We start from the raw sequence: 23,946 nt of genomic DNA, 5'->3' as shown, positions 1-23,946 counted from the left end.
AGCTCTCGCACTACTTGGAGCATCAAGTCCGGGTGGGTTTCTTCGGTTCAGGCGTGGGCTTCTCCCTGATCCTGGGCTTCAGCGTCGCTTACGCCTGCTACTACCTGAGCAGCATTGCCAAGGTGAGCCGGGGGATGGCGCGGGCGCCTTGGCACAGGGCCGCGGGCAGCTTTGCCGGGAGTGACAACAGCAGGCGAAGCCGGAGGTGCCGCTGGCAAGCCAAGGGCGAGTGGCCGGGGCCATCCGGGGGGCCCCTTTCCCCGGCATCTGATGGATGCCCTCCGAGAGCGCGGGACCCTGCTGACCTCGGCGCGGGTGGCGCTGCCCGGTCACCTTTAGCTAACCCGGCGGAGCTGCCCCTGAGATGCTCTCTTAACATTTTTCAGGGTGACTCCCGGGCGTCAACTCTCGCCTTTACCTAGAGAGGTTTAATAAACCGCTCTTAGGTTCGTTGTGTTTGAAGAACTTGCATCAGGCTTCCAAGAAGGATATTAATCAGACGGGTCTCGCGCGCTGGGGGACTAGTCTGCGCTTGTTACTGGTTTACGGTTGGCAGAAACTTTGCTCTGTTCTGGGCCCTTCACTGATACTGGCTCTCTCCACAGAAGCCCCAGTTAGTGACGGGGGGTGAGAGTTTCAGCCGCTTCCTTCAGGACCACTGTCCCGTGGTGACAGAAACCTACTACCCGACCGTCTGGTGCTGGGAGAGTCGAGGACAGACGCTGCTGAGACCTTTCATCACTTCCAAGCCCCTGGTGCAGTACAGGAAGTATGTAAATGTCCATTTTTCAGTCATTTCTTCAGAGTCACAGTGTTTTGCATACTTTCAGTGTTTGGTTCGTAGAACCTCTGGCTTAGGACGTATATAGAAGAGCAAGGAGGGATGAAGGTGGAAGGTACGTGTGCCACACACGCGCAACCGCAGGAAGATACTCACGTGTCACCTTTCATCACTGTGTTGGGGAGGTGCTCTGGTGTAAACGGTTTATTTCTCAGATGACAGAGGTGCTTGGGACTTACTCTTTTCCCAATTTGCCCTGCATCTGGCTCTGAGAACCTAGATTCTTTGATGATGTACATTGAACTGGTGGTGGGGGTGAGATGGATGCTAGTTAATTTGGACTTTCTGTGATGGACCCCAGTAAAATGCTTATCATATTGATAAGCAAATGGGTTTCAATGATAATGTCCTTAAGGTGTTAAAAGATGTGGTCCAGAATATATCAGTAACCAGGAGATTTAAACGGTGCTTATTATTAATTTTCCTGAGTCATCTATTCCTTTCTGGAATTTCTTTTGTTGTCTGGAACTTGCACTATTTATTTGGGAAAATTCTTCAAGGTTGTAGATACGGTGTGAGAAGTACTTTGACACCTTTAAGAAGCCAATTTTGTAATATGCACTATGAGGAGACTCCATTATAGAGTGAAGACAGCAAGAGCAGTGACCAGATCGCCAGTTTACTTACTCATCATTTCCCTGTTGAATTATTTGGATGACCTCAATCAAATAGGGGTTCAATGCTGGGTATTTCAGAGTAATGAGGAAATGGTTAAAATAAGTATGTGACGTAGTTTGAAGTTCATTTTTGTATACTACCTTTTACTGATCTTGCTGAAAATACTTATTGTACTAATTTTGTGACATCCATGCAATGGAAGAAAGTGACGTGTGTGTTGGTGCAGAAAAAAGTTATTTTAAGATGACTAAATAACGTCAGGTATGTATACAGAATTAAGAAGTAACACTAAGTCATGACTTGCGGGACTTCCCTGGTTGTCCAGTGTTTAAGACTCTGCCCTTCCAATGCAGGGGTTGTGGGTTTGATTGATCCCTGGTCAGGGAACTAAGATCCCACATGCCATGTGGTGTGGCCAAAAAAAAAACAAAAAACCAACCATGACTTGAAACACTAAAGGAGTATATCTTTTGTATTATTTCTTTCAGTGAACTTATTAAAACTGCAGATGGAGGACAGATCTCCCTGGACTGGTTTGATAATGATAACAGTAAGCATTATATGGACGCCAGCACCCGACCTACTGTCTTATTGTTGCCTGGCCTCACTGGAACAAGCAAGGAATCCTATATCCTTCATATGATCCACCTCAGTGAAGAACTAGGATACAGGTACCCATGAATGATTTCTTTTATTTTTCACTTAATTCATTTTAAATGAGGCTTCACTGTGTCTACATGTTTGTTTCTGAAATACTTCTTATTTCTTTCATGGATTAAGTAATCCCCTAAATTTCCCTGCTTCCTTCTTTCCCTCTTTTTTTTTGTTATATAACAAATTATCTCCAAACATAGTAGTTAAAAACAGCAGCATTTCTGCTCACAATTCTGTGCGTCAACAGTTTGGGCTGAGCTCAGTTGGGTGGTTCTTTTTGCCTTGGATGGTCAGCAGCCAGGGCAACTCTTGGCTTGGGAGTCATCTGCAGCAATGGCTCGTGTCAGCTCCACGTGATCTTTCACCCTCTATCAGGCTCACCAGTGTTCACTGGGTGGCAGAGGGTCCCAAGAGTCCAAAAGTCAGACCTCCCTGGTGGTCCAGTGATTAAGAATCTGCATGCCAATGCAGGGAACATAGGTTAAAAGAAGATCCCACATGCTGTAGGGCAACTAAGCCTGTGCACTACAGCTACTGAGCCCTTGCTCAAGAGCCTGTGCTCTGCAATAAGAGAAGCCACAGCAATGAAAAGCCTGCAAACCACAGTGAAGAGTAGTCCCCGCTCACCACAACTAGAGAAAGCCCATGCACAGTAATGAAGACCCAGCACAGCCAAAATAAATAAATAAATAAAATCTAAAAAATTTTTTTAAAGAATCTAAAGTGACAGCTGCAAGTCTTCTTCAGGCCCATTCCCTGGTGGTGGCTCAGACAGTGAAGAATCTGCCTGCAGTGCAGGAGACCCAGGTTCAATCCCTGAATCAGAAAGATCCCCTGCAGAAGGGAATGGTAACCCACTGCAGTATTCTTGTCTGGAGAATTCTATGGACAGAGGAGCCTGGCGGGCTATAGTCCATGGGGTCACAAAGAGTCAGACATGACTGAGCAACCAACACTACAGTTTAAGCATGCTCACAATATTGTTTCTGCCAGATTGTAGTCAAAACAAGTCATGCGGTCAGCCTTAAGTCAGCAGGTAAGAACTTAGACTCCACCTCCTATTAAGTATGTTTGCAGTCTATTGGAGACAGTCAGGTGGTTTCAGTGCCACTGACATTAAAAAAAAAAAAAAAAGGGTCCTGTACTTTGGTACAAGTCTAGACTGAGTCCTTAGGCTGCAAAACAGATCTAAGTCACTGATGATCCCTTGCACGGGATGAAGCAGATAACAGAGCCTGGGGAAAGGTGTGTAATGTGGGGGAAGTGCGCGGGCTTTAAAGACAGGTCTGGGTTCAAATGTTGGAACTGCCACTTGCAGAGCTGAAACGAATTAGGTTGTAGCAGGTGGTTTCATGCCTTGAACAAAGCAGATCTGTAGATATGTTTATCTTCCTTTGTGAACTTTCTATTCCCTGACAAGAGTAGAACAGTTTTTTTTAATAGTTTAAAGAGCAAGTACAAGCAAACCTGCTTCTTGAGAAACATCTAGTTTCCTCACAGGAATGCTTGTACATTATGATAATGTTTCTTATACAATAGAGTTGCATGAGCACCCCCAGTATCAGGATGATGCATGTGCCTTCAAGCCTCAGTTACTATCTTACGGAAAGTTCAAGTTTATAGGGAGGGTTGTGCATTCTGTCAGGTCAACAGGGAATCATTGGCGTTTCACTGGTGAGATATGATTTAGAGACAACCTAACTCCTCTCATGTGGACAACTGAAACCTAAAAATTTACTGTTACTCTTAAGTAGATGTCTTTTCCTGTACCCCAAACAAAGAGGCAGAACTTTTCTGTTAAAGTCCAGTAATTCAAAATTAATAATGAAAGGAAAGTAAGCTGAGGGTCACTTAAGGTAATGGTGAGCAGAGGAGGGCAAAGGTAAATGAAACTGAATGGGGAATGCTTGGCCTACCTTCACTGGCAGAGTGCACCATGTACTCGCTGAATTAACTTGCCTCTGGGAGGAGAAGAGAATTTGCAAGTCAGACAACTCCAGTCATTCTTCCAAATTGTATCAATTAGAAAAGTCCTTCAGCTCCCAGAGAGCAAATAAAGCAAGACGACCAGGTGGCCAAGAGTGTATTTAGAGAGAAGCCCTCACAGAAACCAGAGTACTGGAGAAAAAATTATTCCCTGTAATAAGTTATACCCATATAATTGATAAAGTAGCTGGAAATCTCATTCATTTCTCTAAGATTTCTTTAAAAAGAAATTCTATTCAATAACACAGCCTAAGAGGTATTATTTTGTATACAAGGATAATATCCTGTTTTCTTAAATCTTTTTCCTATTCTCTGAATTAAGTTCCAACACTTCCCCAGTGGCTCAGCGGTAAAGAATCTGCCTGCCAATGCAGGAGACATAGGACACTCGGTTCGATCCCTGGGTTGGGAAGAGCCCCAGGAGGAGAAAAGGGCAACCTACTCCAGTATTCTTGCTGGGAAAATCCCATGGACAGAGGAGCCTAGTGGGCTATAGTCCATGGGGTCTCAAAGAGTCAGACATGATTAAAACAAACACTGTACTGTATACTAGTTCAAGTAAGGTCAGAGAGAAAAATGGTAACTCTAAGAGCATCTTAATCATCTTCTATTGAGACCATTCATCTATTTTATGCCACCCCCAACTAATATTTAAAAAGAGTGACCTGTCTAGAATTGTGTAATAATAAGTTCATTGGCATCTAGGTCAGTTATTAAGTATTTTGGCATAATCAAGTACAGTATCCGAACCTCTGTTCCCAAAGAGCATAAACACTGTCTAGTGGAACTGACAGAGAATATTCAGTAATAAAGAAGAAATTCATTAGAGAGGACCAGGATTGGCTTCAAGTGACAGAAAACTCAGACTAACAGTGACTTAAACAAGGTACAGGTTTACTTCTCTCTCATGTGAAAATCTAAGAAGGTGGACTGAGTTTCTGTAGCATCAGAAGGGCAAGTTTTGGGACTTTCCTGGTGGTCCAGTGGCTAAGACTCTTCGCTCCCAAGCAGGGGGCCCAGGTTCAATCCCTGGCCAGGGAACTAGATCCCACATGCTGCAACCAAGAATAAATAAATAAATACTTTATTTTAATAATAATAATAATTAATAAATAAATAATAAATAAATAAATACAGTCGAATAAATAAATACTTTAAATAAATAAATAAATACTTTTTGGAAAAAAGTACGTTTCTTTTCTCATGTCACTTCATAACTTATGGCTGCTTCAGCTCCAGCTGTCACATCTGCATTCCAACCCCCAAGAAGAAGGAAAAACGGAGACTAGAGAAGGCACCATATTTTTTTAAGGATGCTTTGCAACAAATGTGCTTGTTAGTTTTGCTTTCCTCACATGGGTCTGCTCTTTCTTAGCTGGAAAGGATGTTTGAGAGTAAAATTTTTATTTGGAGCAGCTATGTACCCAGAGGAAACTGGGGGACTCTGTTACTGAGGAAGAAGGGGAGGGTGGACATTGAGAGATCCCGGACAGTCTCCAGCACTGACTGATCAGAGCGTTGCAAGGGCCAGGATTCTGTACTGCCAGGAAGCAAGCGAGACACTTTATAGAGGGAAGAAATAGGTCAGCATGGTTGGATGCAACTGAAAGGGCCAGGAGAATGAGGGTGGATAAAGGACAATCTGAGACTATGTAGCAGGGCAGGAGGAAGGAAGCCCAGCTGCTGGGCAAAAAAGGCCTCAGGAAACAAGAGCGAGTCACACATTTGTTTGTTTATTTGGCCGAACGGCTTACAGTAGCCTAGTTCCCTGACCAGGGATTGAACCTGGGTCCCCTGCAATGGGAAGTGTGGAGTCCTAACCCCTGTACTGCCAGGGAATTCCTGGATCACACAGTTAAATTTTGACAGAGAAAAGAGAGAAACAGCAGAAGAGGACAAAAGGATCAATTGAGGAATTAGTCAAGATTGCAGGCTTATGTTTCAAAAAATTTCCTTCTTGACACACTTAAAAAATACTCACAGGGGCTTCCCTGGTATCTTAGTTGTAAAGAATCCTCCTGCCAATGCAGGAGACCCGGGTTCAATCCCTGAGCCAGGAAGTTCCCACATGCTGTGGAACAACTAAGCCCTTGCACCGCAGCTACTGAAGCCAGTGTGCCCTAGAGCCTGTGAGAACAAGAGAAACCACAGCAATGAGGAGCCCTCACGGTGCAAATAGAGAGTAGCCCCAGCTCACTGCTTCCATGGTGGTAAAGAATCTGACTAAAATTCAGGCGACCTGAATTCAAAAGCCTGGATCTAGAAGATCCCCTGGAGAAGATAATGGCTACCCACTCCAACATTCTTGCCTGGAGAATTCCATGGACAGAGGAGACTGGCGGGCCATAGTCCAGGGGGTTGCAAAGAGTCGGACACAAGTGAACACCTAACACACCAGCTCACTGCAACTTGAGAAAAGCCCGCCCGCCCCCACAGCAACGAAGACCCAGCACAGCCAAAAAGAAAGAAATTAAAACAAAAAAATTTTTTTAAAGAACATTAAAAAAATACAGAAAGCACTGATTTCTTCTGTGGTTTGATAGGACTGATATCTCCTGTCCTTCACAGCAGAGCCCACTATTGGGAGCAAGGATGCCAGTGTCCATCATTTATCTTTCTGAGATATTTAAAGTGGGCGATGATTTATTTTTTAAATTTTAAGATGTTTAATAGGTGTATGAAGTTGACAAAGAAGTAAAGGTCAAGTGGATCAAAATGCTTCAGCAAATGTCTTTTCAACATGAAAGTAATGCAGAAATACAGACAATTCCAGTGTCAACCTTTGACCATCAATAACTCTTTTACCTATGGGAAAGAAGAAAATTAGAGATATTTATGTTTCCTAGTTTAAAACTTACCATTATTGTAACTCTTAGGGCTACAAATATTTCAGGAAGAATAAATACACATCACATGCAGAGAACTCAAAATTTCTTGATAACGCCACATAGTTGCTAATACAGACACATCAACCTAATATCTGTTGTCTCCTTTTATCACTTTTTGTATTTTCTGTCTTTTTAATTTTCTCTATTTGCTACTGTAGATTGTTTTAGCCTAAGAGCTACTCCTTTATTCTCCTTTCCGTTAAAGTGGGAGATGATTTTCAAGAGGTTAAAATTTGACTAATTGTAAATGCTCCTTCACTTTCCAGTTTGGAGTTTGGGCTTGCACATTTTTTTATGTAGAGGAAGTAGTACCAGCGGAGGCTAGATGGTTAGCTTTTCCTGAAGCATTAAGAGCACAGTGGAGGGCTGTCGGAAGACTCTTCCTGAGGGAGGAAGGAGGAGGAGAATGAACTATTGAAAATCAGGCACAAAAACGAAAGGATGAGCTTTGACTACTAGTCAAAGCTATGGTTTTTCCAGTACTCAGGTACGAATGTGAGAATTGGACCATAAAGAAGGCTGAATGCCAAAGAATTGGTGCTTTCGAACTGTGGTGCTGGCGAAGACTCTTGAGAGTCCCTTGGACTGCAAGGAAATCAAACCAGTCAATCCTAAAGGGAATCAACCCTGATTATTCATTGGAAGGACTGACGCTGAAGCTGAAGCTCCAGTACTTTGGCCACCTGCTGCAGAGAGCCAACTCATTGGAAAATACCCTGATACTGGAAAGGATTTCAGGCAAGAGAATGACAGAGCATGAGATGATTAGATGGCATCACCAACTCAATGAACATGAGTTTGCGCAAACTCATGGTTTTGAGCTTTTGAGTTTTGAGCAAATTCAAGGAGATGGTGAAGGACAGGGAAGCCTGGCATGCTGCAGTCCATGGGGTTGTAAGAGTTGGACACAGCTTAGTGACTGAACAACAATCTAAAAGCAGTATCTTAGATAAGACATCATTTTAAATTAACATCAGAATGTTTTTTATCTGAAAGTATGTTTATGATTTTTTGTTAAAATAATTTCATTTTTGAAGTTTTGAAAATGAGTCAGTTGATTATTCATGAGACTGGCTAGATGAGATAATGCTAAATGTTAGAAAGCATTGAATGAGGTATGTAGCTTATTTAATGGCATTTCTGGGAAAGGATATGGTGGATGCCAACAAGTGATCCTGTTCTCTAGGGAACTTGCTGTTAGATGTTCCACTATAAAATGATACCTTAATTAACAAACTTTCAGGGACAAAGCTCTTTTTATCAGAGCTGACATGCACTCAAAGGGTACTCTGTGTTCAGAGCACCCATCTTTTTGGAAAAAGAGACTTCAATGTTACTAGTTTAGATAGCATGGGGCAACATAGTGAGTTATTTAAGTGGATCACCAAGTCAAATCTGCCTGCATTCAGAATCCAGCCTTGTCACATACTACCCATGTTTCCATGGACGAATTATTTAGTTAATCTGTGCCTCAATTTTCTCATCTGTAAAGACACCTATACTTCACAGGGGTATAAGGATTGCATGTAATGTGTATGAAGAACCTTGGCCCATGATGAACATTTGTTAAAGTATTAAGCTAGGAAAGTTAAAGAAGTGAAGCAGGCCATGGTCTGGCTTAGAAAAGACCCTCGGAAAAGACCCTCGGACTTCCCTGGCGATCAAGTGGTTAATTAAGACTCTGAGCTTCCAATGCAAAGGGCATTGAGCGTGGGTTCCATCGCTGGTCAGGGAATTAAGATCCCACATGCCTCACATTCTTTTAGTCTGGCCAAGGAGCATCATTCTTTTAGTCTGTTCAGATGGAAATGAGGTACTTACTTCCTTGGCCCTATTACCAGCTGAGAAACCATCCTAGGAGGGCCCAGAGACAGCAGTGTGCCTGGCCAGGCAGTGGGCAGAACAGGGAGAAGGAAGGTGAGACCTGGCTAAGGTGGAGCAGCCATTGGAATCTACGTCCTAGAACACATACATGTCTCTGACTTGATTTGGGGAGATAAAGTTGCCAGCAGTGGGCTGTGACGTAGAGTAATTCCTGTTAGTTCATTATTATTATTTATTTTATTTTTTATTAAAATATTATTATTATTAATGTAGAACTCTTTTGTTCTTAAATAGCATTTTCTGTAAGTTAGTTCAACTGGGTCTTAAGTTAACAGAAATACCAAAGAGACCCAGCTAGAATTCAAATTAGTAAGATAAAATATGAGAATGTCAGAAAACAACTGAGTAAATGTTAGGGAAAATGGGAGCACTAATGGGGAAAAAAGATTCCAATAAGACATTTTCAGAGATTGTTGAAAAAGAACTCTTGACACTAATGGTATAATAAGGTTTTCAGCTTCCTCACATCAAAGATAACTGACGTTTTCCCCTTGTGGCCCTGGTTTTGAAATATTTAGCCTAATAAATTGCATTTAGTTAAATGTTAACTTGTTGGTCTCTTTTCGTTTTAAATTCACGAGGACACTTAGAGCTTGTGATCAGCACGAAATAATTAGAATTGCTATTTTTGTTTACCATAATTAAATTTAGCTTTGTTGAGTGCCTGCCACATAATAGGTGCCATATACAAGTTATTTTATTTAATATGAACTCAATTCCAAGATATATATTACTAACCCCATTTTACCAACCAAAAACAGAACTATAGTGTTAGTAATTTCACCAAAATTAAACAGTGTGACAGGGTTAAGTTTCCACTGTGCAGCCTTGCTGCAGAAAAATACACGACTTCTGTTCAGTTCAGTTCAGTCACTCAGTCGTATCTGACTCTTTGCGACCCCATGGACTGCAGCTCGCCAGGTTTCCCCGTTCCATCACCAACTGACTTCTGTTAGGCTGTTTGAAATCTTGGTCATTTTTGAAAACTCTCCTTTACTACATTTTCACATCCTTGGATATCTCAGGCTCCCAACTTGGGAACAATTAGCTCCTCAAGTCTCGTGATTTTTGCTTATAGACCTGTAATATCACAGGACTCAATTTTATCAGGAAACTGTAGACACAACAGGCAAATAAGTCATGTTTCCTACTCAGAGAATAGATTTTATAGGGAAAGAGTTGAAACAAGAGAATGAGAGAATGAGGCTCATGATTTATGAATTAACTTTCGCTGTTCTCCATTACCGTGTGATAATCAGGAGCTGGGCATTAATGTGGTCAGTAATATATTCTCGTTAATTATGTGTTTGATTTCTGATGCTTCATATTCTAGAAGAAAGTATATGAATTATATTTATCTGTCTTGATGTCCTTCTGATCTTAGTGAGGTTGGAAATATTCAGGTATTATCATTTTTTAATAAGAATGTATTACACTGTTGGATGTAGTGTTATACAATTGTAAATCAGGTTATGATAGTTGATTAGGTTATACAAATGTGAATTAGGCTAAGATAGTTGTTAATGTTATTCATATACTTTATATCTTTACTAATTTTTTTGTCTTGCTGATGTGAGGATGTTAGAATCAACTATGATTGTGGATTTTCTATTTCTCCATTTAATTCTATCAATTTTTAGGTCATGTATTTGGAACCTCTGTTATGAGTCACATGTACATTTATGATTGTTAATCTTCCTGGGAATGAACTCTTACATCATTATGAAATGTCTTTCTTTGTCTCTGGTTGTGACATCTATCTGATAATACTGTATCCACTCTGTCCTACTTAGGCTTTTATTTATGTGATATATCTTTTTTTATACTTTAACTTTCAAAGTATCTATGTTTATTTTCAGTGCCTTGCTTGTAGATAGCATATAGTTGGGTCTTGAAGGTTTTTATCCAGTCTGACAACATCTGCCTTTTAATTAAAGCTTTTAAGTCCAATCACATTAAATGTCTTTATAGATATGCTAGATATCAAGTTTACTGTATTACTGTTTAATATTTTACTGTTGTATGATTTTTGATTCCCTCCTTCCCCTGTCGCTTTTCTCTCTCTTTTTGAGTCTATGAATTGTGTCTTTTAAAATCAAAATTGTCAAAATTTCGGCCATTATTTCTTTAAATATATTTTCTGTCCTATTCTCTCCTCTCCTTCTGGATCCAAAATTACAGGCATGTTTGATCTTTTGATAATGTCCCCCAAATCAATGAAATTTTATTCATTTTTTTCCAATCTTTTTTTTTCCTCTCTCATCTTGAGATTGGAACTGCAATTTGCAAATCCAGTGAATATTTTTTATTTCAGTATTGTATTTTTTTAACCTAGGCTTTCCATTTTTGATAGGTTTTATTGTTCTGGAAAATTCATTACAAGCTAATTTTCATCTATGTCCTTGAGGACAGTTATAAAAGCGGCTTGAAATCCACGCCTATTCATTCTAACACCTTGGACTGTCTCAGCTTCAGTTACATTGATTATCTTATCTCTTGAGTTGGGCCACATTTTTCTGTTTCTTCACAGTATAGTAATTGTGGATTTTGTTCTGAACAATTTGAATGATCCATTGTAGAGACTCTGGATTCTGTTATGTATTTCTAAAGAGTTTCTATACATTTTCCAATGACTAATTTTTGTTTTTCAGGCAGATAATTTGAGTAAATTCAAACTTCAAACTCTGTCCCATCTGCGGCAGACAGCAGCTGAGGTCTCTGTTCAGGTTTTCATCCTTAACTGGACTGCTTGGGGCCCATGGCGCAGAAAACTCAGTCAGAGCTTTGCACCCAGTGTCTTTATCCAGAATTTAGGCCTCTGCCTCTGTATCTCTCTCTTTTCTGAGGTTTCTCCCCTCATTTTCTCTTATAGTTGCAGCAAATTCTGTTTTCTGATTTTTCAAGCCCATGAGACTGAACATTTTTATTTGACCTTTATCTATTACTGGATAATACCAGCTGGTGCCTCCCCTCAGGCAAAAAGCTGTGAAAGGAGACTTATCCAATGCCATTTTTTTTCTTCCAAGTGTCAAGTCCCATTTAGTTTCTGCCTGCTTTGGGTGTTCTCCATTGCCTTTATAATTTATCAAGCATTTAGTTATTACTCTATGGAAGGGCTGGCCTTGCAGGATCTACCATGACATTTCTGGAAGCAGAACTTCCTTGTCACTTTTCCTTAGCCTGGCAATCTGCACCCTAAGCCTATTTTGATCCTAACTTATTATTTTTTTTAATTTTCTTTAGTTTCTATCGTTAGCCTAACATGATCTATTTTCTCATCCCTTAGAAACTTTTATACATTCCTACATGGTGGCTCAGATGGTTAAGAATCTGCCTGTGATGCAGGAGACTTGGTCTTCCTGATCTCTAGGTCGGGAAGATCCCCTAGAGAAGGGAATGGCAACCCACTCCAGTATTCTTGCCTAGAGAATACCATGGATAGAGGAGCCTGGAGGGCTACAGTCCTTGGGGTCACAAAGAGTTGGACACGACTGAGCAGCTAATATTTTCACTTTTTCTTCTTGAGGCCAGGAACCTTATATTTTTATTTTGTTTTTCTCCTACAAGCACGAACTGAATCTTTAACCCAGTAACTAGTCTGTTCAATAAATTTTCGAATGAATGAGTCATTCCAATATTAATACTCATGTAAAATGCCTAGAATAATCTGTTGTTATTATCTGAAATCAAAATACTGATCCCTGAATATTCTTCTCACTCCAGACTTTGCTGATTATTCTGTTCATTCATAGACTCAAAGACTCGTGGAAGCTTAGAACTGAAAAATAAAGTTGTATGATAAAAATTCCTTTGTTCTTGTGGATCACTGGGCTTGAGCAGATTCAAGGCTATCTGACTCATTTCTTTGTAACAGTGGTTCTCAACCACGTGGTTCTCAATAGCCCTTCTACAAAGAAGTACTTGATCCAAAATGCCCATAGTGCCCAACGTTGAGAAATCCTGCCTTGCGGGTAGCTCTCTGCCTCTTACTTAACCTTCATTAAGAGCTTTCCTAGTTAATGTGGTCTGTTGTCATAGAAAATTCTCAATTCCAGGTTTTATTTATTTAGTGTCTCCTCTTTATTTGTATTTTACCTGTTTTAAGAAGAAAATTTAAATAGTTAAAATGCACAGGAAAAATAAGTTTTACAGAACAATTTCCCTCATATACATACCCTTTAAAATTACTTGGGAGGGAACTTCTCTTGTGGTCCAGTGGCTAAGACTCCATACTCCCAATGCAGGGGGCTTGGGTTTGAACCCTGGTCAGGGAACTTGATCCCAGATGCCACAGCTAAGAGTTTGAATGGATCCTGCATGTTGCAACTAAGACCTGGTAAAGTCAAATAAATAAAACTTAAAAAATAAATAGATAAATAGTTTGGGAGAAATTGTGAAAATAATTTGGATAGAGCAGTTATAAAGTTAAGAGGGGCCTATCAAATGTCTTAGGAAGAGTAGTTGTATTTCAACCATTTCTTTTCATTTTGCTAAAGTGTCCCCTGATGATGGTGAAGGCAGAAAAGGGGTTAAACGAGAGCAGCTAACTGATTGTCACCAGTTGGATGGGAGAAGGGAGCCATGTGGAAGCCTTCAGGCTTCCTGCCTCCAAAGCTGCCCTGTCTATCCTCCTGTATCTCTCTGCCTCATTCCCAAGGCTAGAGGTAGATACTGTGGTGAACGCATATCTTAATCTATAGAAGTACATACAGATGATTGAACAGGGTCAAGAACAAAGGCCTGTGGAGGGGTCAGTACATTTTCTCCTCTAGCGAGAGGTATTGGAGCTGTGAGCCACTGTTCAGAGTTGGCTAAAAGAAAGTGCAGACATCTCTGTGTGCAGTTTGGAAGAAAATCCCAGGTGCATAGGCTGCTCTTTCCTGAGTGTGCAGATCATCGCTTTCTTTCCCCTCACTAGCTCTGTCCCCTTCTCTCGGGACAGTCACATGATGATATCTTACCTTGGAAGCCATTTTTAATCCTGAAGTCGTGTTTGCATGCTGAAAGTGGTTCTTTTCTGAATGACGGAAAGCTTCAAGGTCATAATTAAATTTAGCTCCAATTCCTGTGTTACTTAGGTGCTTATGCAATAAATACAAGTGGCTGTCTTGCCATTCTTTCTTAGCAAAGATTAACTGACCATGCAGCACTTTAACTTTCCTGCATGTTTTTGTAGTATATTTTAAATCTTTCTCTAACTAGTCAATAAAATTTAATATTTCTAGCCTTTTCTCAAATCAGAGTTCTGAGATTTTAAAACATGTGTCTTCTTTAAGTTCAGTTCAGTTCAGTTGCTCAGTCGTGTCTGACTCTTTGTGACCCCATGGACTACAGCACGCCAGGCTTCCCATCCATCACCAACTCCCGGAGTTGACTCAAACTCATGTCCATTGAGTCAGTGATGCCATCCAACCTTCTCATCCTCTGGCGTGCCCTTCTCCTCCCACATTCAATCTTTCCCAACATCAGAGTCTTTTCAAATGTCAGTTCTTTGCATCATATGGCCAAAGAACTGGAGTTTCAGCTTCAGCATCAGCCCTTCCAATTAATATTTAGGACTAATTTCCTTTAGAATGGACTGGCTGGATCTCCTTGCAGTCCAAGTGAATCTCAAGAGTCTTCTCCAACACCACAGTTCAAAAGCACCAATTCTTCGGCAGTCAGCTTTCTTTATAGTCCAACTCTCACATCCATACATGACTACTGGAAAAACCATAGCTTTGACTAGACGGACCTTTGTTGACAAAGTAATATCTCTGCTTTTCAATATGCTGTCTAGATTGGTCATAACTTTTCTTCGAAGGAGCAAGCATCTCTTAATTTCATGGCTACATTCACCATCTGCATTGATTTTGGAGCCCCCCAAAATAAAATCTGTCACTGTTTCCATTGTTTCCCCATCTATTTGCCATGAAGTGATGACACCAGATGCCATGATCTTTGTTTTCTGAATGTTGAGTTTCAAGCCAACCTTTTTACTCTCCTCTTTCACTTTCATCAAGAGGCTCTTTAGTTCTTCACTTTCTGCCATAAGGGTGGTGTCATCTGCATATCAGATGTTACTGATATTTCTCCCAGTAATCTTGATTCCAGCTTTTGCTTCATCTGGTCTGGCATTTCTCATGATGTACTCTTCATATAAGTTAAATAAGCAGGGTGACAATATACAGCCTTGATGTACTCCTTTTCCTATTTGGAACCAGTCTGTTGTTCCGTGTCCAGTTCTAACTGTTGCTTCCTGACCTGCATACAGATTTCTCAAGAGGCAGATCAGGTGGTCTGGTATTCCCATCTCTTTCAGAATTTTCCACAGTTTGTTGTGATCCATACAGTCAAAGGCTTTGGCAGAGTCAATAAAGTAGAAGTAGATGTTTTTCTGAAACTCTCTTGCTTTTTTGATGATCCAGCGGATGTTGGCAATTTGATTTCTGGTTCCTCTGCCTTTTCTAAATCCAGCTTGAACATCTGGAAGTTCACAGTTCACACACTGTTGAAGTCTGGCTTGAAGAATTTTAAGCATAACTTTGCTAGCATGTGAGATAAGTGCAATTGTGTGATAGTTTGAGCATTCTTTGGCATTGCCTTTCTTAGGAATTGGAATGAAAACTGACCTTTTCTAGTCCTTTGGCCACTGCTGAGTTTTCCAAATTTGCTGGCATATTGAGTACAGCACTTTCACAGCATCATCTTTTAGGATTTGAAATAGCTCAACTGGAATTCCATCACCTCCACTAGCTTTGTTCGTAGTGATGCTTTCTAAGGCCCACTTAACTTCACATTCCAGGATGTCTGGCTCTAGGTGAGTGATCACACCATCGTGATTATCTGGGTCGTGAAGATCTTTTTTGTACAGTTCTTCTGTGTATTCTTGCCACCTCTTCTTAATAACTTCTGCTTGTGTTAGGTCCATCCCATTTCTGTCCTTTATTGTGCCCATCTTTGCATGAAATGTTCCCTTGGTATCTCTAATTTTCTTGAAGAGATCTCTAGTCTTTCCTATTCTATTGTTTTCTTCTATTTCTTTGCATTAATCACTGAGGAAAGCTTTCTTATCTCTCCTTGCTATTCTTTGGAATTCTGCATTCAAATGGGTATATCTTTCCTTTTCTCCTCTGCCTTTTGCTTCTCTTCTTTTCATAGCTGTTTGTAAGGCCTCCTCAGACAACGGTTTTGCTTTTTTGCATTTCTTTTTCTTGGGGATGGTCTTAATCACTGCTTCCTGTCCAATGTCACGAACCTACGTCCATAGTTCTTCAGGCACTCTATCAGATCGAATCCCCTGAATCTATTTTTCACTTCCTCTGTATAGTCATAAGGGATTTGATTTAGGTCATATCTGAATGGTCTAGTGGTTTTCCCTACTTTATTCAATTTAAGTGTGAATTTGGCAATAAGGAGTTCATTATCTGAGCCACAGTCAGCTTCTGGTCTTGCTTTTGCTGACTGTATACAGCTTCTCCATCTTTGGCTGCAAAGAATATAATCAATCTGATTTTGGTGTTGACCATCTGGTGATGTCCATGTGTAGAGTCTTCTTTTGTGTTGTTGGAGGAGGGTATTTGCTATGACCAGTGGGTTTTCTTGGCAAAACTCTGTTAGTAGGGCCTTTTAGTAGGGCCTCTTCTTTCAGTAGGGCATAATAAAGCTGTCTATCTGACCTTTCAGATGCGAGAAAGAATTTCTTTGCAAAAAATCCTGAAGTAAAATCTAAACCCCCTGAGTCCATCCAAGTCATGAGTATTTATTAGTGAATATTCAATTCATTGGTGCTAGAACCCATACGTTGATCAACAGTACCTTGAAAGAAGCAATTAGAGTACATACAAAATTGTTCTATATATTCTTAATTATAGGCTTTTTGTATTTATTTCTTTTGTGTTAAATACATCATGAAAACAAAGATAGTAAATGCTTTAAATAGACAAAAGGGATGTAGGGTTAAATTAGAACCTTAAATAATCTTGATTGATTAATTAAGTAGAAAGACAAAAAGAAAATGAATTTTAATTGACATGAATATAGATTCACTAAGCCAAAGAGAACCCATGCAGACACAAGTCAGGATTTTGTGTGAAGATGGCAAAAATACATATGTGGGGTTATGGTTGATGAAAAGTTTGTCAGTGCAGAATGACTGCGTAAAGGTAGCATGATGTTGCAACTACCACTGCTACTAATTAGCTAATGGTCTTTGTATAGTTACTGTCAGCCAGTGCTACTCTAAAGCCCTTCACTTATGACCGCTGACCCAGGACAGGCAAACAGGATTGTAGGACACAGAGCTATTCTTTCCTCCCCCAGGTCAGCCGAACACCAAGCAGTAGCATAGTGGGGACCCAGCCTTCCAGCTCAGGTGCCATGTCCCTCGCAATTCTACCTGCCATGGTGTTTTCACCGCAGGTAAAATTCCAGTCTCTATTTGCTGAGCTTTGAGGGGACAAGAGCTATTTCTCAGGATAGGAATAGATGCTCATTCCCTGGTGGATCAGATGGTAAAGAATCTGCCTTCAGTGCAGGAGATGTGGGTTCAATCCCTGGGTCAGGAAGATCCCCTGGAGGAGGAATTGGCAACCCACTCCAGTATTCTTGCCTGGAGAATCCCATGGACAGAGGAGCCTGGCGGGCTACAGTCCATGTGGTCACAAAGAGTCAGACATGACTGAGTGACTAACATTTTCATGTTACAAATAGAATAGTTAGAAGACATTTTTTAATTTGAAGCAAAAACATTTAAGTTTGACTTGTATTCAGAATTGTTTTATTCTGAATTTATTATTTATTGGAGGCCTACACATCTACATAGGAAGAAGTTGCAAAGATTCTGCTTTTGGTAGGAAAATTTAATACCACTTTGATATATAGTTTTCTGGTTTGAATCCATATGTTGACTTTAGAGAACTAGAAATGTATTTTAGTGCATTTAATGACATTATCAAACATCCTTGTTTCTTTGGAACAGATTTCTAAGAACCTTTTAATGCTCTAATACAGGCCCAGGAAGACGATTTTATATTATATTGTCAAGATCATGCATAAAAATAACAAAAATTATTTTCTTGGTTTTTAGATATGTGGTTTTTAACAACAGAGGAGTGGCGGGGGAGAATCTCTTGGTAAGTAAATTTAAAATGACAGCAGCTTAATTTTTAAAGAAATCCAGTTTTATAACAAAAAGATACTCTTTTTGATTTAAGATAACTTATTATATCAATAATACAAGTTCATTGTGGAAAAATACAGGTAAGGCGATAAAAAGGAAACTTGTAAAACCCATAATTACACAACCAGGGGAGTCTTCTTAGTCTGTGTTCATCCAGATCTTATATTTAAATTTTAAAATGTTACATATTTCTATTTTTTTAAATAAGGCCTTATTTTGTAACTCAACTTTTTATACTTACTGTAGGTTAGCATCAACAAATATTTATCAACATCATTTTTAATGAAAAACACATTTTCTTTAAAAATTAACTAGTGCCAAAAAAAAATTAACCAATAGAGTAATACTTGATTTACTTAAGAAATTTACTGTTACTGTGAAACAGATTGACTGCATGTTATATGCTTATTTGCATGCCAAAGTTTACATAGAGGAGATATTATTTTAAATCAGTTTTTTCCCCCCTTTTCTAAGCCCTAAGCTTTTGCTAGGATAGAATTTCTTGCATCTCTTGGAAAATCATCACTATCTGGTGTTCTACCTGTGAGTCGGAATGAGAAATATTACACTCACTGAAATTTTCTTGAAGCTTTTCAACTGTTAGTCCTTCACCACTTCAACAGGTCAAAGGCAATTCTATCAGAATAGAAAGAACTATTTTTTTTGAATCATTGATAGAGAACGATATTGACTATCAATAATTAAGTCATGCTGGAAATAAAAATTTACGATCATGTCACTATGTTGGTACATTATGAGAATTTGGGGGGAGAAAAGAGCTCTTGCACTTTGCTTGATAAATCCTGGAGGGGATCAAGATCAACCTGATTGCAAAAGCTAAAGTTATAAAGTGTTTATGGTCTTACTCCAGTTCCTTGTGAAGGTGAAGATTCCACTTTCCTTATTTGGTCCAGCCCTGTAGGAATCTCGTAGGTAGGTTTGTAGGTACTCTAAAAGGAAAGATTTGAATGTGTCACTGGCTCTGGACCAAGCCAGTCATTTCTGAGCAGCTCCTGTCTGCTGTGTGTCCTTCTAGATGCTTCCAGGACACAAAGCTGGGAAAGGCATGGTCTTAGCCTCTCAAGAAAATAACACGCTGAAAAGTAAAGGCCATTTGGTCCCATAAAATGAGAACAAAGGATCTGTTTGTTCAGCAAAGCTGTGTTGTATGCCTATTAAATCAGGTACCTGTACAAGGCCATAGTGAAGAATGCACACATTATTACACACAGCCCTAACCCTTTCTTAGGAAACTTGAGTTGCAAGAGACGGTACATAAGTTGCAAGAGATATATAAAAATATACACAGTACGGTGCTAATTGTGACCACAAAAAGGTGTCTTACGGCTACAGAGATTAGAGGGAAGGAGTAACTAACTCCCGGAGGAGGTGGGAGAACATAACATTGGAGGTGGGTTTGAGCTGGATCTTAAATGTTACGGTATTGAACCAGCAGAGGGGAGAGAGAAGCTTTCTCAGCATAAAGAACGAGATGTTAAAGAGCATGGACAGCAAGTCCTTATTCGTGGAGGGATAACGATGGTGATCATTTTCTCTAATGTTTATTGGGTCCTTCGAATATATCAGTTATGTCTTTTCCTATTGATGTTCAGCGATAGAAACAACCGTGTGATTTATGTGAGGGTAGCCACCATGATCCCCATTTTCTAGATGAAGAAAATGAGGCACAAGCAGGCTAAGAATGTGCCCTCACCAAGAAATTCAGAGCCAGGATTCAGACCAGGTAGGCTGACTGTGTGCTTATGTTCTTGATGTTTGTGCTGTGCTCCTTCTTATTGCTCAAGAAGTGCTAGGAATTCTCCCAGAAACGGAGGGCCAGATTTTGAAGAGTCATGTGTAGAACCCCAAGGAACCTAGTGTTGAACCATTAACTCTTTCTAAAGTCTCTTTTATGGACGTATAATTGACATATAAAATAACCTGGTCATGTTTTAGAAAGAAAACTGCAGCAGAAAAGTGATGGAGGGGAAGGAGGCTTGGAGGCTTGGCAATTACTAAAGATCTATTCAGAGTGTGAGGGGCTTCCCTAGTGGCTCAGTGGTAAAGAATCTGCCTGCCAGTGCAGGAGATGCAGGTTTGATCCTTGGGTCAGGAAGATCTCCTGGAGAAGGGAATGGCAACCCACTCCAGTATTCTTGCCTGGGAAATCTCATGGACAGAGGAGCCTGGTGGGCTACAGTCCATGAGGTCACAAAGAGTTGGACACCAAACAACAAACATCAAGAACATAAGCACACAGTCAGCCTACCTGGTCTGAGCAACCAAACAACAACAATCCAGAGTGTGAATGTAGAGGTCGGGGAAGAGAACAGAAATGAGGGGGTTTTCTGGGGCAGAAAGAATAGTATTCATTGTATTGTGGGAAGTGGAGAGGAAGGAGTCAATGTCAGCATGTCTAGTTTTGCTGAATTGTAAAAGGCTAATATGGTGAAGGGTAATATTTGCCGAAATAGGAAATGTAGGAGAATTTACAAGATTTGAGTGTTATCAAAATGACAAGTTCAGTTTTAGATGTTGGGGATGCTTTGATGTCATCCAGGTGAAAATTTCTCGTAAACACTCAGATGTACTAGACTGGCTGTCAGAAGAGACATACAGGCTGGAGAAAGGCATCATGGATTATGGGTATACAGTGGAACCAGGAGGTCAGGAGTGGATGAGAGTGCTTAGGAACCACTGGTCTAGCAAAGGATAGACTCTTAGAACATGAAAAACAGGAAGGAAGAGAAAAAAAGATGAAGAGGAGGAAGCTTGGGAAAACTTCTGCCTGAGCATTTACATTTAATTGGAAATTTACTTTGAAAGAAGGCAGCAACCCAGTAACTTTGAGCCATAAATTTGCACCTACATGCTCAGTCATGTTCTACTCTGCCTGCCAGGTTCCTCTGTCCCTGGGATTTTCCTGGCAAGAATACTGTAGTGGGTTGCCATTTCCTCCAGGGGATCTGCCCAACCCAGGGATCAAACCTGAGTCTCCTGCATTGCAGACAGATTCTTTACCTCTGAACCACTGGCAAAGCCCCATAAACTTGCATAGATTAAAAAAAAAATCTCCACAAGAATACTTCAGCAGATTTTACAAAAGGATAATAATTACATAATTTTTTTTTTTTTTACTTCTAAAGAACTCACTGAGTTCTAAGCAGGAGGATAAGAGAAGCTTGGTCTCTGGCGTCTTTTACAGTGCCTTGGTTGAATTCTGATGAACTGATACCCCCAGCAAATATCTGTATCCTAAATGCTAATTTGATCTAACTTTAAAAAGAATAGGATATCAAATGACTTAAATGTAATGACTAAGATCATGGCATCCAGTCCCATTACTTCATGGCAAATAGAAAGGGAAAAAGTGGAAGCAGTGACAGATTTTATTTTCTTGGGTTCCAAAATCACTGTGGATGGTGACTGCAGCCATGAAATTAAAGGATGCTTGCTCCTTGGAAGAAAAGCTATAACAAGCCTAGACGGTGTATTAAAAAGCAGAGATATCACTTTGCTGATGAAGTTCATATAGTCAAAGCTATGGTTTTTCCAGTAGTCATGTATGGATGTGAGAGTTGGACCATAAAGAAGGCTAAGCACTGAAGAATTGATGCTTTTGAACTTGGTGCTGAAGAAGACTCTTGAGAGTCCCTTGGACAGCAAGGAGATTGAACTAGTCAATCCTAAAGGAAATCAACCCTGAATTGGAAAGGCTGATGCTGAAACTGAAGCTCCAATACTTTGGCCACCTGATGAGAAGAGCCGACTTATTGGAAAATACCCTGATGTTGGGACAAATTGAGGGCAAGAGGAGAAGGGGGCAACAAAGGATGAGATGATTGGATGGCATCACTGACTCAATGGACGTGAGTTTGAGCAAATTCTGAGAGATAGTGAAGGACAGGGAAGCCTGGCGTGCTACAGTCTATGGGATCAAAAAGAGTGGGACATGACTTAATGACTGATCAATAACAAAAAATGAAATATAATTTAATATATATTTGTACCCAAATGGATCACAAAAACGAATTGCCAATATTGATTGTTAGAGCTGGCTTTGATATTGAGAGCTCTTGAGAGCCTTTCTTCTTTCTGCCTTAGAGCTATGAACAATGACTGTTTCAGACTAGAGGAACTCTATGAGTATTTATACCTTCCCTGTTCCAGAAATGACTGAATATAGCCCAGACCCAGAGTAAGTAAGACTTTAGGGTAGTCATGATAAAGAACAAGAGATGAATCAGCAAAGATCAAACAGGGAGAGGAACTGACTCGAACTGAAATTAATCCAAGAGAGCTAGCGAAGGTGACATAGAATTTAGGGTAAGCCATTCTCTTAGGGGGGGAAGAAAAGCAAGAGGAAAAGATTTGCTGAAATAAGTTGGTGATGTACTTAGAATTTATAGAGGTGGTTATGGCCCCTGCAAAGCAGAATAAGAAAGTAGAAATCTTCCAGCACCATATTGTCCTTATTTTTAATTAGTCTTTGCAAGATTGAGAGAAAGCCAGAAGCCTTGCTTGCTGGGAAATGAGAAGCCTGAGCTTTTCCCTCTCTGGGCCTCTGGGCTGTGGAAGACAGAGAGTCCCAGTCTTAGTAGACTAATCCTCAGATATCCCTGCAGGCATCCTCAAGGTGGACAGTGCCTTTTCTCAATTTCCTGCAGGTTGGTTTTCAAGGTCAGGAATCCAGGAAGCCAAGTTATACACAAACTTCCTCATATTAGTGATTACTTTGGGAACTGTCATGTTCCCAGCTTAGTTTAGGAATGATGATTTACAAAGAACTCAGTGAAACCTGAGTTTGTTAAAGGTTACACTCCCTCTCCTTTTATTTATAGGGTTATGCAGATTTCTATGTCCCTAAACCCAACCAGAAAACCCTCTCAGCCACTTTGGAACATATTCTGGGAGTTTCTCAAAAACTGAAAAATTGAGTTGCTGTATGATCCAGCAATGCTGCTCCTACGTATATATACAAGAAATGAAAATATTTATTCATACAATAACTTGTACACATGTATTTATAGCAGCATTATTCATAGTAACCAGGCTTCCCAGGTGGCACTAGTAGTAAAGGATCCATCTGCCAACGCAAGAGATGTAAGAGATGAGGGTTTGATCCCTGGATCAGGAAGATCTCTTGGAGGAGGAAATGGCAACCCTCTCAGTATTCTTGTGTGGAGAATCCCATGGAGAGAGGCACCTGGTGGGCTACAGTCCATGGGGTCTCAAAGAGTCAGACACGACTAAGCACACACACACACATTCATAATAACCAAAAGATGGAAGGAAACAGATGTCCATCAGCAGACAAATGGATAAATAAAATGTGGTACAGCTAGGTCATGGATTATAATTCAGCATTAAAAAATAAATAAAGTACTGATACATGCCACAATATGAAAGAGACTTGAGAACATTATGCTTAGTGAAAGAGATAAAAGCCAGATAAAAGATCACATACTATATAATTTCATTTATAATTCTAAAATATTCCAAATAGACAAATCTGTAGAGATGGAAAGTAGTTTAGTGGCTGCGTTGGGCTGAGGAAGCGGGAGTGACTGCTAATGGTGGAGAGTTTCTTTGGGGAGTGATGAAAATGTTCTAAAATTTTGATGATAGTTGTACAATTCTAAATATACTTAAAAAATCCACATCTTAAATGGGTGAATTGTATGCTAAGTGAACCACGCCTCATAAAGTTCTTAAAAAGAAAAGGCTTAGGACTTCCCTGGTGGTCCATTGGTTAAGACTCTGTTTTCCTATTGCAGGGAGCCTGGGTTCCATCCCTGGTCAGGGAACTAGATCCTGCATGCTACAGTTAAGACCTGACATGGCCAAATAAACAAATAAAAACAAATAAATATTAAAAAAAGAAAAGAAAAGCCTCCTTCAAGTACTTTCCAGTT

General features: G+C 40.1%; 1 protein-coding gene across 1 annotated transcript in view; it reads left to right on the top strand.

Moving 5' to 3' along the window:
- Positions 1–23,946, top strand: part of ABHD3 (abhydrolase domain containing 3) — a 77,654-nt gene that overhangs the window by 24,641 nt on the left and 29,067 nt on the right. Inside the window, exons 5-8 of the mRNA XM_010828985.1 lie at positions 1–122; positions 606–769; positions 1,948–2,130; positions 17,939–17,984. Of these exons, the coding sequence (XP_010827287.1) occupies positions 1–122; positions 606–769; positions 1,948–2,130; positions 17,939–17,984 (515 nt within the window). The remainder of the gene's footprint in view (positions 123–605; positions 770–1,947; positions 2,131–17,938; positions 17,985–23,946) is intronic.

The sequence above is a fragment of the Bison bison genome, unplaced genomic scaffold (assembly GCF_000754665.1).
Source record: "Bison bison bison isolate TAMUID 2011002044 unplaced genomic scaffold, Bison_UMD1.0 scf7180017864498, whole genome shotgun sequence".
In the NCBI taxonomy this organism is placed as follows: Eukaryota; Metazoa; Chordata; class Mammalia; order Artiodactyla; family Bovidae; genus Bison; species Bison bison.
The sequence above is the reverse complement of the archived record's forward strand: the minus strand, read 5'-3'. Positions and strand labels throughout refer to the sequence as shown.